This window comes from Alligator mississippiensis, chromosome 2 (assembly GCF_030867095.1).
Source record: "Alligator mississippiensis isolate rAllMis1 chromosome 2, rAllMis1, whole genome shotgun sequence".
Lineage (NCBI taxonomy): Eukaryota > Metazoa > Chordata > Crocodylia > Alligatoridae > Alligator > Alligator mississippiensis.
In genome coordinates, this window is record NC_081825.1 from 143,310,399 (window position 1) to 143,325,787 (window position 15,389).

The 15,389-nt window shown below is 45.0% G+C and overlaps 1 protein-coding gene across 5 annotated transcripts in view; it reads left to right on the forward strand.

The window, feature by feature from the left end:
* BMP2K (BMP2 inducible kinase) overlaps window positions 1–15,389 on the forward strand; it is a 133,791-nt gene that overhangs the window by 83,050 nt on the left and 35,352 nt on the right. For all 5 annotated transcript variants that reach the window (XM_059722221.1, XM_006258849.4, XM_014603811.3 and 2 more), the window contains one exon: window positions 11,273–11,430. In XM_059722221.1, the coding sequence (XP_059578204.1) occupies window positions 11,273–11,430 (158 nt within the window). The remainder of the gene's footprint in view (window positions 1–11,272; window positions 11,431–15,389) is intronic.

Here is a 15,389-nt window from a genome sequence, read left to right on the forward strand (position 1 = left end):
CATCATGTTGTATGAATGAAGTTAATTTGAGTATAGTCACAGCTGCTCAAAAGTGTCCAAAGTGATAAAGCTCTAAGTCTATGCCAGTGGGGAAGGAGCTGAAATGTGTTGATATCCTTGGAAGAAACAGCTGTGTAGACTGGCATAGGTTCTGTATGAAGTACCACAGTAGCTCTGAGGAGGATTAATGCAATCCTTGAACATCATTTTCCAGAGCCTTACTACAAGCAACAGAAAACATTGTTACAGCAGTTACACTGTGGAAGCATGAAGTGTATGCATTTCTTGCAGATATCTGGTATTCCACATGAGGTCGAAATAACTATTATTTACCATTTGAAGTGTCATTCTTAGCTTAAAAGTACAGGATCTTTCACTGTCCTTAGACTTGTGTGCCACAAAGATCATCGGTGTGAATCCTTCTTCATTAAAGAAACAAGCCAGCTCTCTCAACCTTGTTACCTACCTGGCTTATTAGACCTACCAAACTTCTAAGAAGCAATCAGGATGCATCTTTTCCTCATCTGAGGTTACCCTTTCATTTCTGTTACCAATCAACAAGTCAGAAGTTCGGTCCTTTCAAGAACTATTCTAGAACCAGCTTTATTCTCTTTCCATTCTCTGCACCTCCTAAAGAAATTCTTAGTGCTTCAGGCTTTCAATCAAATGAATATTACAATGCAACAACAGGCCCTGGAGGTTATCTAGACTGGATTTTGATTCAGAGGAGATTTGGCCTGATTTGGCGGCTGAACCTTTGAATCCAAATCGAATTGAGAAACCCATTAAAAGCTCTGAATTGAATCAAAGTCTCCGAATAGATTCAAAAAAGATTCAGAGATTCGGAAGACAGACATGTAGGAAACAAACCGAGGGGGAGGGGACGACGGACAGGGAGAATGCTCTGATATTGACATCTGTAGCTGGCCCGTGACTGTGATCTTTCTCTGAGTTCCCTTCCAATCACAGTGCTTTGGGGGCAGGATGTAGAAACAATGTTATGAGGCTGTGTACGAACTCATTTATGTGCCTTCTGTGAGCTATCTGTCTCTCCGTTGCAGCAGCAGCAGCGTCTGAAGGGCTCTGGCTTGGTAGTAAGTAGTCTCTTGCCACCAGGTTCTATCCAATCCTTTCCTATTTACCCTTGCCTCCAATCCCTATTGTTATCCATTCCTTTCAGCTTATTCCTCACCAAAAATCCTCTGATTTGTTCTTGTTATGCCTCTCTCTCCTTCCTCCCCTCCCCCCCGCACAAAAAGAAAGAAAGAAATCTGTGTTTTCCCTAACAGTGTGTCATCACTGTGCAGGAAAGCACAACATATATTACATATGCACACACGTATATTTTGCAACACACCAAACATCATGAAGCAAGCTAGAAAGGCCAGGTGCCAGGTTTTCTGGCAGGAGAGGGAGAGGGGACAGACACTCCCTCTTTCCTGGCAGCAAAGAGTCTTCTGCTGCTAGTGGGACCAAGGAGGTGGGAGCTGTGTCTGTACCTGCAGCACTACCAGTAACACCAGAAACCACAACCAGCAGCAGCATGACATTCTCCATTCCAATTTCAGTTGCCAGCATGAGCCTCCCAGTGCCAGAGGAAGAGCTGGATCTAGAACCAGGGGAGCTGAATGCCATAGCCAAGGAAATTCTGGGGAAGGGAGGAGGAATCTGAATTTATGCTCCACACCCCTCAAAATTCCCTTGGAGGCAGCTCTCCTTCTCTGGAAGCCACCTCGGAGGAGGTTGTAGGGGCAGGTGGCTCAGCTCCTCCTGTTGTTGTTCCTCTGCCTGCTGAGGAGGGGGATAAGGCAGGAGCCCCAGCCTCAAGCCAGAAGAGGGTGGGTAGTGTAGTTTGGGATTATTTTGAGGTGGTGGATGATCCCAAGTATGCTACCTGCCAACACTGCCGAAAGCTGATCAGCTGGGGCAAGGACAAGAAACATTTTACCACCACAGCAGTGCTGCTGCATCTCAGGAGTCAGCACCCCCTTGCCCATGTTCTTCCTCAGCCTGGCACCAATGGGAGTGTGGCCAAAAAGAAAGTCCCCCACTTGTTCCAAAAGCCCCCATCCCCAAGAAGTAGAGGCAGGCCACCCTGGACCAGTGGGGAAAAAGTGGGAACAAAAGGGGGTGTGGTCCGAAGGTGAGCTAGGTCACCCAGAACATTAGGGAGATGTTTGCTCTGGATGGCCAACCCTTCTCCTTTTGTTGAGTGTCCAGGGTTCAGGCGGCTCATGGTGCTTGTGGCCTCATCATACCACGTGTCCGCATGCACCACCTTTAGCAGGCCGGTGGTGCCCTCCCTGTATGAGGCATGCAGGGAGTACTTGAAGGAAGAGCTGTGGAAGGCAGGGCTGCAGGTAGCTTTGCACTTCCACCTTGGATATCTGAAGCAGCCGGGGTGGAGATCATGCCTACCACTCCTTCACAGAAAACTGGTGCAATCAGTCAGGGTGTCGGTGGGCTCTTCTTCAAGCAGAGGTGATGGATGAGTCCCAAACTGCGAGGGAGATCATAGTGGCCATGAACTATATGGTGCAGGGGTGGTTCTTTGGGAAGGCCAAGCTCACCCGTGGGTTCATGGTCACCAACAATGGGGCCAATATGGTCAAGGCGGTGCGTGATGTCAACTTTGTTGGCATCCGCTGTGTGGCATACAAGTTCTACCTCATAGTCAGGGATGCCTTGGAGGGGGAAAGGGCTCCCAGCGATGGTGCCATCACTACCATGACCAGCCAGCTCATTTCGAAATGCAGGAAGGTGGCGCGCTACTTCCACCGGAGCATCAACAGGGGCAAGATGCTGTGGGAGAAACGGGCAGAGCTGAGCATCCTGTAGCACAAAATCATGCAGGATGTGGAGACTCGGTGGAACTTCACTTACCTGATGCTGAAAAGACTGATCGAGCAACAGACAGCCATCCTTAACAAAACAGAGTGGGATACCACCTCCCAGATCTTGGTGGTCCTCAAGCAGTTCCTTGAGGCCACTGAGACCCTCAGCACTGGCGATGCCCTCCTTAGCCAGGTGATCCCCATAGTGAAGGAGCTTGAGAATGAAATGGAGAAGTTCCAGGGGATCAATATTCCTGGCTGGGGCAAGCTGCTTTCACCAGAGGTGCAGGCACTGGTGAAGCAGCTGAAGGAGGGCATCAAAAAACGGCTGGATCGGTTGCGGTCCAGTACGATCCATGTGCTGGCGGACATGTGCGACCCGAGGTTGAAGGGGAGCATCTGCAGCAGCAAAACCCTCGATCACTGGACAGAGGTGCTGGTGAACAGTCAGGCAGAAGGGCAGAGGTGGGGGGACTTGGAAGAGGGGGAACCACTGTCCCGTGCCACCACTCCAAGCACCAGACAGTCTCCTTCACCACAGCTGCTGCCAATGTGGGCAAGGGCCATGGCTTCAATGTTGGGGTCCAGAGGTACCAGACCCCACCAGCTGGCAGGTAGCATGGAGGCTTTGGTGACTACATATCTTGCTGAGGACGTGGAGCCACTGCAACATGACCCCTTGGCCTGTTGGGCAACCTGCAGCCAGATGTGGTAGGATCTGGCCACAGTTGCCCGGGAACACTTGTCCTGTCCACCAACCAGTGTTCCAAGCGAGAGGGTGTTTGGTATTGCTGGGGATGTTGTGACACCCCACCACACCTCCTTGGATCCTGGTTTGGTGGAGCAGCTGGTGTTCCTGAAGGTGAACCTCCCTCCCGCTGCTTGGATTCCCCAAGCTCCATGTGCAGGTGAAGTGAGTGCCACCCTCTTCACTCTGCACATATTTCCTTTCTTTAGTTGCTTTCACAACCATTTAATGTCCCACTCTCAGAGCTGGAGGCAGCAGTTCAGTTTTTTACCAGCCAGAGGGGAAGAATGTCTCCCTGCTGAGCTCCCGTGCCAGGACAAACTTGGAGGTAAGGGCTGGGGCTATGGGGAACAAGGAGGTCCTAGGTCCTGGGCATGACCTAAAACTACTTTGCCAGGGTAGGAAGGCCTGATGGGACTAGTTGGTGCAGCAGTTGCAGGAAATGCCAGTACTGCGAACCTCCTTGGTGAAAGGTGGGTAGGAGATACCTGATAACCTCCAGCCATTGCACACACGTGCAGTCCTGGCTGGTGAAATCCCAGACCTGTAAGATCTTTGAGAGGCCTGAGGCTTACTGGTTGCAGTGGAGTTGTGAGAACAGGCAGGTGGCTCAGATCTGACCTGAGGTACCATCAACTGGTCCGTGCTGGGGCCAGAACCCAAAGCGGGGTCAAAGGGCCAGGGACCCACCAGGAAGAATGCCCAGAGCCAAGAGACTTAGGATTCTGACTGGTCTGAAGGTGGGGCTTGGGCCTAAGGGGGTGCCAAAGGTCCCAGAGAGGGGACCACAGCTGGAGGGGGTGAAGGATGCCATCTGTGAGGCATGGGCCACTGTGTAGGGGAGGTACAGAGCTTCAGAATAGATGTCACCCATAGACATCAGGGGCCTAAATGGATAGCCTCCCACCTGGGTAACGTCTGAATCGGTTTTCCATCAAGGCGGTTGGCCCAGAAAAAGGTGTGCGGGCCGAGATCTAACAAGCACCAGGAAGGCCCACTGTTACAGGCTACCACCCCTGTTGTATTCATCTTGCTCTGATTTAACACAGATAAGGTTCTTTGGGTCAATCTGATATCTTTTTTTAGACCAAATCAATAGTTGGAGAAATATATCTTTGCAAGCTTTAGGGTTTAAAAACCCTCGTCAGGCTGAAGAAGCATCTACAGTTGGTGTGTACGCTCTTCCTGGATGGAATGAATAGTAAAGCAGCCAGAGTAATGCATCCTGGTATGCAAGCAAGAAAGCCGGTTGGTGAAAATGTAAATTGAGGTGTCAGGGGATGAGACAGGCTAGGTTGGGTGGCGGGGGGTAGGGGGGGCAGAGGGGAGAACGTAGCAGGTAAAAGTGGAGAGGTACCTGTCATAAATCCAATGTCAACATTGAGTCCATGAGTTTTTGTATCGAGGAGGCTAATGAAGTGAAGTTCATAGGCTCATCTGTGAAAAGTATTTTGTAAGTTCCTTTTGAGGATTAGGACAGAAATTGGAGAGAATAGTTTTCTTGTGAGAAATGTGCCCCCACTGGTAATTGGGTGTTCTTGTCTTTAATAGATTTCCAGTGTGCATTTGTTCTGGTGCGCAGTTGTTGTTCAGTCTCTCCTACATATTTTCCATCTGGACATTTGGTGCACTGGATGAGATATATAATGTTTCTGGAGGTGTGGCTGTTAGATCCAGGAATAGTGATAGTTCTGCTGTGGGGTGTAATAATTGTGGGGGTACTGGAGATAAGTTGGCAGGTTTTGCATTTCTTGTCATGTCGTGGTCTGGATCCTTTCGGTGTGTTTTGGGCTGTAGGAAGTTTGCTTCTGGTGATGAGGTTAGCAAGGTTTGGTGCTTGTTTGAATTTACAAAACACTTTTCACAGACGAGCCTATGAGCTTCATTTCATCAGCCTCCTTGATACAAAAACTTATGGGCTCAATATAGACATTGGATTTATGACACCTATAACCTGCTTGACATCTGATTTCCCTCCCCCCCACTCCGCAGCCTGTCTCTCACCCCATGATGCCTCAATGTACGCTTCTTACTGACTGGCTTCCTTGCCTGCATACCAGCCTCTGGCTTCTTTACTGTTTCTTCCATCCAGGAAGAGCACGCGCGCACACGCCAACTGCAGGTGCTTTCTCAGGCTGACAAAGGGTTTTTAAATCTGAAAGTTTGCCAAGATATATTTCCCCAACTATTCAGTTGGTCTAATAAAAGCTATCACATTTACTCAAAGAACCTTGCCTGTCTGTTCCTTAGACCAACACAATTACAACCAGAAACCCAAGTAACACATACAAGTGACACAAGTTTTGCTTTCAGTAGTTTGAGGTGCACTTTCACAGAAGCCCCTGCACCTATCTCCTTGAGACTTTGCAGGCTTCATGCCCTCAGAAGGGGCTACTGTCTCTGCTGTTTTCATTCATATGTGCAAAAAAAAGACTAAGTTATAGGTATTTTAGTGATTGCTCATTATAGCCTGTGGCCGAATCGGCCTATTTGGCAATCGAATCAGGACAGTGACTTGAATCACCGAATTGAATCACTTTCCCTCCGAATCGGCCAAATCTGAATAGAATACTTGCTGCTTCGCACAGGCCTAAATTGTCTTCCTACCTACCAGTTCTCTTAATATTGTGTCCTCTGAAAGCTTAGGAAAGAATGCAGAAGTAATGATTTTAATAGCATGAGGTTAGTCGTGATGCTTTGGATTCTCAGACTTGCAGAGACTGTAAGTACAGAGTCTAATATTATTGCCTTGACTTAAGTAGTTGAATTTCTCCTGACATGTTCAGACCTTTCATCCCAACTGGGTATTTGCTCTTTTTGGGGCTGCAGGGGCCAACTTTTCTGGCAACTGTACCACCAGGTAAGCTCTGCACCTGTCTCAAGTGTCACTCTGATCTCCTTATCCTGCCCAATCTTTTGCACTGCTTTCTGCTCCTTGACCTAACTACTGCTGTGTAGGGCTGTGTGAAATGGGCCCTGTTCGATTCGGATTCAACCTGAATTGGGGACAGCGATTCGATCCATTGATTCGGATCACTGTCCCCGATTTGATTTGGCCAAATCCAAATCTGAAGATTCGATGCTGATTCAGTGAATCAGTGATTTGGACACAGGGACAGCTTTAAAATTTTTTTCTACGTACCTTGAGGCAGCAGGTGTGGATTGTGATTGCTCCAATGCTGGGGTGCATGGAGCATTCCACAGGCATGCGGGGGGCTCTTCAGTGTGCTCAGCAGTGAACCCGGAAGTACTTCTGGTCCACTTCCGGATCTGCTGGGGAGCATGCTGAAGGGTCCCCCTGTGCCCCCCCAGCTCAGTGATTGGCCGTGGGGGGACCCCGTTGCCCCCTCCAACCCAGGAGGCACCAGTTCCCGGGGCAGGGTGGGGGCCCTGCGTGCTCCCGGGTGGACAAGGAAGTGGACCAGAAGTGCTTCTGGTCTACTTCCGGGTCTGCTGCTGAACGCACTGGGGAGCCCCCCGTGCTTCTGTGGAACGCTCCATTCACCCCACCATCACAGCGTTCAGAGCCCCTGCTACCTAACGTTATGTAGAAAAAACATTTAAAGCTGTATCGACGTCCAAATTGCCGAATCTGCCCGAATCGCTCCAGATTGATTTGGAGGGTTCTGAATTGATTCAGAGAAATTAAAGCAGGGGTGGGCAAAATGTGGCCTACGGGCCAGATACAGCCTGCCAGGCCATTCTATCCAGCCCATAGAGCTCCTAAAAAAATTGGAAAATTAATATTTATTTGCCCCTGGCTGCCTGTCATGTGGCCCTTGATGGCTTGCCAAAATTCAGTAAGCGGCCTTCTGCCCAAAATAATTGCCTGCCCCTGGATTAAAGGGTCCTCTGATTCGACTGGGATTCAGAGTTTCAGCCACTGAATCAGGCTAAATCTCCGCCGAATCAAATCGGGGACTGAAGCTTTGCACAGCCCTACTGCTATATTTCCCTGCTCCCTCCCTGCTGTGGTATGTGCCACACAGGCTGCCCATGCAGCTTTTGGCACATGTGCTGTAGGTTGGCTGTGCCTGCTTTAAGGAATAGATGCTTGTTGGTTTATTGGTGTGCAGGAATTTTTCTCCAGAATATTTCTTTTAATAATTATAAGCACTGTACAAGACCTTTTATTTACAATACCAAATGGTAAAAAATCATTGGTCTGGTCACAGTATGCAACTTATCCTTTTCTAGAAGAATTATGGTTATTTTTTAATTATATTCTGTCATTTAAAGTTCTCTGGACTCCATAGAAGTTGGTTTAGAAATTGTGTTTATTAACTAGTCACAGATTAAAAAAATTTACAATATTATTGCACTTTACAATTGCCAGGTGTTTAAAGATTTAAAGTGTGGTTTCAGATTTAGAGAACCTGATGCTTACCTCATGATACCTTAATGCAGTTAGTGAGACTATTGGGACCCTACTTGAACTATTTGTCTCATGACTATTGGATCATTTTTTTCATATAAACTTTTTGGTGGCCATTATTTTTGCTTGGCAAGAGGGAGGAATTCAAGCTTTAATAGTAAGTTCATCATATGCTTATTTTCATGTGATAAGGTTTCTCTTGGGATTCATCTGAGATTCCTTTCTAAGGTTTCTGAATATATTCAGCTTTATGTAATTTCAGAATTGCTAACATGAGGTTTGGGGAAAAAAGTGCATATTTTAGATGTCCTTAGTATACTATCTTTTTCATTTACATTGAATCAAGCCTCTTAGGGTCTCTTCTACATAGCCAACAGAGTAAAAAGGGAAAACAGTTTTTACCTAGGTGCTGTCCAGATGGATTACTGAATGTACCAGTAGATAAACCTGATTTATCTGAGACAAAAGTTCACTCTACCAAAGTTCAGACTGTATCCATGGTTTCTTTTACTGATGTACCCATTTCTGAAATTTGCAGAGCTGCCACATGGAGTACTATTCATACCTTCACAAAACATTGTGCTATGCCTCTGAAGCTATGTTCCCTTTGGCAAAGTGGATCTTCAATCCTTGTTTGGCTAAAAAAGAAAAGAAAAATAAAATTAAAATTATCCACCTCCTAGCATGATGTTACTACTTTAGAATTACTAAAAGTGGAATACATGTGGACAGGCCCAAAAATATTGTTGTGCTTAATTTGTACTGACTGGTGTTCTTTGAGATCTGTTGTTCATATGTACCCTATGTTCAACTTCCCTATGGAAGCTGTGCCAGCGTGTGGCACATGAAGGCATTTTACTTGGCACACACACCTTGGGGTGGAGTGGGTAAGGGGCTGGTAGTGCACTGCCACAACAAGGATCAGGCCCCTTGTGGCTCCCCTGCCATCCACCCTGGCAAGCCATCATTTTACAAGTTGAGGTTGCAAGCGTTTTTGGGACTCTGCCCAAAAATATTGCCAACCCCAGTATGGTTTATAGTTTATGGTTTATAGTTGGGAAAATATGGCCCATTGGCTGGATCTAGCCCACCAAGGGATTTTTGTCTGTCCTGCAGCAGGTGCCGCAGCTTTGTCTGGCCCAGGTGCAGGGGGCATTCTGGGCTATGGCATGTGTGGCTGATCCCGCCACCTTTAGGTGCACGGTGGGGCTGGGGTGGTGCAGTGGCCAGACTTGCTTCCTGGCAGCTCTGGCAATGGCAGATCCTTCCAGCTCCTCCTGCCTGGGCACCTCATCCTGTCTATCTGGTGCCCCCAGCAGCCGATGCAGGGCAGAGTGGTTGGGTGAGGTCTCTGTGGACACCGGGCTGGGACCTGTGCAGATAGGGCACGTGGATGGGATGGAGCCACAGCACTGCCCTGTACCCATCCCTTCCCACCTGTGGCCCTGTCCTATCTCTGGCTCTGCATCCTGGTCTCCAAGGCTGGTCTCCTTGGAGACCCTGGGATTGGTTGGCAGTGACAGCACAGAGCTGGGGCCTGGGGCAGAGCTGTGGTCTACTCTATGTGTGCCCCTGGATGCGGAACTGGCACCCGTTGCAGGGACATGCAGGGAGAGCAGATCACAGCTCTGCCATAGGCCCTGGGATCCCCATGCTGTCTCATCCCTGGCTGCCCACCCACCCTGCTCATGGATGCTGCTCCTTACCTGCCCATGGTCCCACCCCATCTGCCTGATGACTTAAGGAGATTTGGTGAGCTGTTGTGGAGGGCGGGGGGGGAGGATGCTGACCCAGCCTGGTGGGGCGGTGCTGACTCAGTGTGTGATAGCTCACCAAAACTCCCTAAGTGGCTCTTGGACCCAAATAATTGCCCACTCGCAGTCTATAGTCATGAGGGATTCTGGTTGGTGAAAGAACAAAAAGGTGGTTGACCCCGGTCTGTTCTTTAATTTCTTAACACACATTTAACATTACTACTTTTAAAAACAGTAGTAGTATGCTAAATACAATAGTTTCACCTCATCGACCAAGGGCCAAAAAGCACCTCATCTCTGTATATCACCTTCAAGAAAAAGCAACAAGATAGGGGGATACAATTTGGATTTTTAAAATATTTCTATGTTTCTTTTTTTAAATTGAAGCTAAATATTTAATCCCCCTCTAAACATTACTCAGAAATGAGTGAAGATTAGAACACTTTTTTCCCTCTTTTTGTGAATCATTTTTTCCAACTTGTTTGTGCTCAATAGAATAAAAGGAGAAATGCAGACGTAAAAGTTGTAAAACATTCTGATATTATATAAGTCATAATCTGTCTGTCTGTCCATAACTCTTTATTCGCAATCTGATTGATTGGCTGACAAGCAGCCAATCAGTGCGAAGAAGCAGCATTCAGACAGGAGGTGGTAAAGCGCCACCAAGATGTGGGGGACACAAGGGACAGAGTGTGGGGGGGGGTAGAAGGCCAGCGCAGCTGGTTTCGCCTGCTCTGCTCTGTTCCCTGGAGGCAGCGGCAGTGGTAGTCTCATCCCCCCTGCCCTGCTCCATGTAGGTTGTGATGATGGAGTGGAGGGGAGGGGGTGAGGCCACTGGTGTTAGCCTCAGCCTGCTTATCCCCCCCTTCCATTATCACCGCCTGTAGGGCCAATGTGGTGGCGGTTGGGGGAGGAGCTGGCACGCTGTGGTGCTGGTGGGGTGAGGGGAGCAGTGGGCCTGGGTCCGATGTGGGAGGAGGAAGAGGAGTGAGTCTGAGTGGGGAGAGAAGCCAGCCCGCTGCAGCAGTGGAGGGGAGCAGTGGGCCTGGCAGAAAGGGCAGCAGTGTGGGGAGGAGCAGGCCTCCTCCCTGCCTCGAGCCTGGGCCCACTCTTCCCCCATCTCTCCTGTCTCGCGTTGGCCCCGAGCCTGCTCCTCGCGTCTCACTGCTGGGTCGGGCCAGGCCCGCTGCTTCTCCTCCCCCCACCACCCCCTTCCCCTGCAGGGGGGAGTGGGTCCGGACCCCAATCAGCAGGAGGGAAGTAGGGGAGTGGGCCTGGACAGGGGGAGGGGCACAGGGCTCCATCTCTGCCCGCTACCCCCACCCCATCATTCTTAATGGGGAATTGGCTAGTTTGCATATAAAAATTAAATCAAAGCAGAATAAAAATTTAAGCCACTGTTAAACGGTCTCATGCTTAAGCTGTTATATTGTATTCATATTGTGTATATTATATTTAGAGGTTGCTGAAATGATTAAGTGCAGATGTTTATAGCACTATATCCCATAGATGTAAGTTTTTTAATGTTTTTCATATTTGGCTTCCAAAATTGACTTTGCAGGTCAGCCATTCCTGATGCAGAGGCAGTTTCCAGTTACCCAAAGCAGAACATCAATAACCCACCTGATATGTCAGGTTGGAACCCATTTGGAGAAGATAATTTCTCTAAACTAACAGAGGAGGAGCTGCTGGACAGAGAATTTGACCTTCTGAGATCAAGTAAGGGACGCTTGAAGGCTTATTTCGCGTCACAATAAATAAGGGCTCTGTAGTTACTCAGCAGTGCCAAAGACTGTCCTTTTTAAGGACCACACAGTCTCTTGTACAGAAAATTCTTTCTGAGCATTTGAGGGCAGAGCTAGGTTCGCCTTCTCACTTTTCTTTCCGTTATGAAATTGTCGTGTGCAATGGAAATTTGCTGTCTAGTATCAGTAGTTATTGACTCAAATACTGAAGAAAACGGCAATATCTTAACTCTAAAATACTGCTTGTGTCACCTTGATTGTTAAGAATCTTAGCAGGGGCATGGTGTTCAGATAAATGGGGGGGACACAATATAGCTGCTTGCATTATTCCATTTGCAGTTCTTTTCTTGCACACTAGAGTAGAAGACTATGTGGGTCCAAGGTGCCCTTTGAAAATGCCTGAAAGAAAAATTGGTCTATTACATTATGTTAATGTTTTGTAATGTCCTTTTGATGAGTGGCTACATGTAAGGGCTGCTTTATTGTTCTGACATGGCAATAGTTGAATAAAATTTTTTCTTCAATTCGGATATCTCAATGTTTTTACTTGCAATTACTTGTTCTCTTTAATCACTTTGTGTTCGTCAAATAGTCCTTTCTACTTTGACAAATTTTTGTTAGATTAGCCTTTTTAAATGACCTACAGCCTGTGTTTGTAAGATATAACAGTAACATCAAAGATAAAACTTATAATGTTTTGATTGCTGGATTCAAATTTTTCAGTAGTAAATTTGAGGCAAAATTGTTTTAATATCAAGTAGCTTGGGTGGGGGAACTTTTTTTTCCAATTAAACTAGCTTTTATCAGATTTTCTACTAGCTTAATTTTAGGACTGTTCGCAAGCTCCCTTTGGGAATATAGCAGGCCAATAAGGTACCTGCGGAACAGAATATTCAAGAACTGTGTGTTCAGGGTGTTAGTTTAAAGTAAATTGTGGTTCCTGAATTTTTATCCTATTGCTGTTGCCCATGGATAGTATATTTGTGCCATTTTTGTAAAATGCAAAAGTAACATTGTATAAACAAAGTATCTCCAGTAACACAAAACAGCTGGCATTGTTCGTGTTGTGTGGGAGTAGGGGTTGGGGGAGTGTGATTAAAAATTGTTCTTGTTGAAAATATCTGTTCTTTAAAAGCTAGGGTTTTTAACTTGTTCCAGCAATTGTTTTAAAACGTCAGGTATGATTCCTCAAAAGGAGCCTCAGAAGATTAGGGAAAAAAATATTCTGTAATCTGTAGTATGTTTGTTTAAAAAAAAAAAAAAAAAAAAAGGTTAGCATAACACTTCGTTCTCATAACTCTAAACCACATTGCTGACCACAGTTATGGGGTAAGTGACCTTGATGAATAGTAACCTGCATTTGGTTTTGCTAAGCCATGTGTTTCCAGTGGATGTAAGTTAGAGCAAAACATACCAAACAGCATAGAAAATTGAAGTGATTTTATGACCAACATATAAGGTGTCATCCACTATTTGTTCTTGCTCAGAATTGTTGGCTATCCTTGCCATATTCCATTTTTATTAACTTCACAAAAGAGATGGGGGACAATTGACAGTGTAAACTAATTCTTAGGAGAAACAAAATGAAACCTAAACATCAGAAAGTATTCTCTTATACAGTGCAATTGTGTTATAAAATTCCAGCAAAACTGAAATTCTAAAATTTCTCTCTGTAGAGAGATGTGTAGTCATCTCTCTATTGGTATTCTTAATGCAAGACCAAGGAGAATATAAAAATAATTTTATTAAGGTTTCTGTATAAAGTGGCTCTTCTGATGTTGGGATAGGGCAATCCTAGTTTATGAACAAGATGGCACAAAAAGGCAATTAACATGAAAAAATGCAGAATTATTTTTATTAGTGGCTCCTCTTAATATTATGTTCACTATATTTAATCACTTGCCCTTGAATTGTATAACAGTGTGAGTGGGTTTCTTGGAGTGTGGTAGTTGCAAAAATGGTGGTGTTTGGAAGCATTTCTTCTAAATCAGAGGAAATATGTAGGGAAGTTTATGGAACAGCACAGCACAACTTACATTTTTACATGTTATGTGCCATTTGCTTCCCTTTATTTCTTATTCACTGTACTGTTTTTATTACAGGCAGCTTATCTTCTTGGAGAAAAAATAAGTATTGGAATAAAAAGTTGTAAATTGCAGTTGCTTAGTTAGCCAGTGAAGAGCATCTATTTTTTCCTTTTACCTATTTTTTTGTTGTATGTCCTGCTAAAATAACTGTTTACATTTTAAAAAGCACAGTAATATTCCTTGAGTCTGCCCTGGCAGTCTCTAAAGTTACTTTAAAATCTGTTCCAGAGGCTTGTGATACGAGGAGTAAACCCACTAGCATTTCTAATAATGATGTACATTTAATACTTTTATATATCACTGCACCTGTTCAGAAAAGTAATGCTTCTGAGTATCAGTATAAAAAGACTCTTGTAAAGTTGATAATATCTCCATTTATAGACGTGTTATGTGACTTGCCCAGGGATAACTTTTGTGTAGTGGTAATGTATAATCTTAAACCCTGCTGAGATGATTTATTTGTAATTCTGTTTGTTATTGTATGACGCATTGAAAATTACCATTTTTTTTCTTTAAAGTTTTGCCAATGCAGAGTGTTTCTGAATATTTTCAGATATAATCAAAAATATTGTTACTCTTCTAGTAAGATCAGCAGCTTTTGCAGAAGAGAGCTTAGTTTGTTACCTGGCATGCTTGCGTGTGTGCGCTCGCTCTCTCTCTCTCGTATCTGGAGGAAGATTTGAAGAAAGAGAGTTTAGAGAAGCAAATTGCTAGGTTTTATGCCATCAAATCAAGACAATGATATGATACAGCAGTGTGTGTGTGTGGTGTGTGTGTGTGTACTCTTCTGTAATTTTTTTCATTTGCTTCGTTTTCACTGGCTTGGTATAATAGGCAATATTTGGACTTTCACTTTAAAAGGTCAATTTGTATTGTTGCATCTTAATTTACAAACATGAATTAAAAAAATGTAAAGAGCTGTTGTGTGTTTACCATAATACAATCTTCCAGGTTTTCTCTCTTGGGTCTAAGAAGTCAAAACTTTTAGGCTGTAGTTTTAATATGTAGTTGATCTACATCTTCATCCTAATGTCACTATTATTGCTATACCATTTAATGCATAGACTGGTTAAACTATATAATCACTATGCATAAGAAAACTAAAATTACTGTTGCTGTGATTTAAAATTTTTGCTTTCCATGTCCATTGGAGAGGGGAATTGGTGCAATTTCAATATTATGCTGTGTAAAATATCTGAATTGTTGAACATGTCTTTATTGTTGTGAAAATAATAGAAGAAATTGAATGAAGATCTCAACCCTTTAAAAATATTGATTGTTCAGTTGTAGAAAGGAGGTTATTTGTTTCTTTAGAGACATGTCACTTTTGGTGAAGGGCTAATAAGTGACAGCAGTCTTGGTTGCCTTATTCATTAATACTCTAAGAAAACTCGTGCAAACTTCATTTCTAGCACATCATGTGAAAGAGAACCTTGACCAACGTATTGAATGTCCTGCTGAGCTTGTAAAGAGTTCAACCTACTTACTTCTGCATCATCAGTGATGAGGGAATTTGATAAACTCGAGTCATAATGGGACTTTGGCTGCTTTCTCCCTGGTCCTCTCTAACATTATTGATTTGATTTAATAATAGTTTGATAATTCAAAGGAAACCGTCAGCAAGAACTGCTTCACCAACATAAGAGATCAGATCTGATGAGAAGGCCTGCTAATTGATGCCTTCTGAGCATCTGCCAAACCACTTCACTTTGAAAGTGTCTTCATGGCTAGGGACAGAAATTACACAAACTGATATAAGTGATTGGAAACTGGTTCAAATCTGTAACACAGCAGTAATTCAGTGTACGTAAACTGCTTTCAAAATGGCCAAAACCGGTTTAAGATA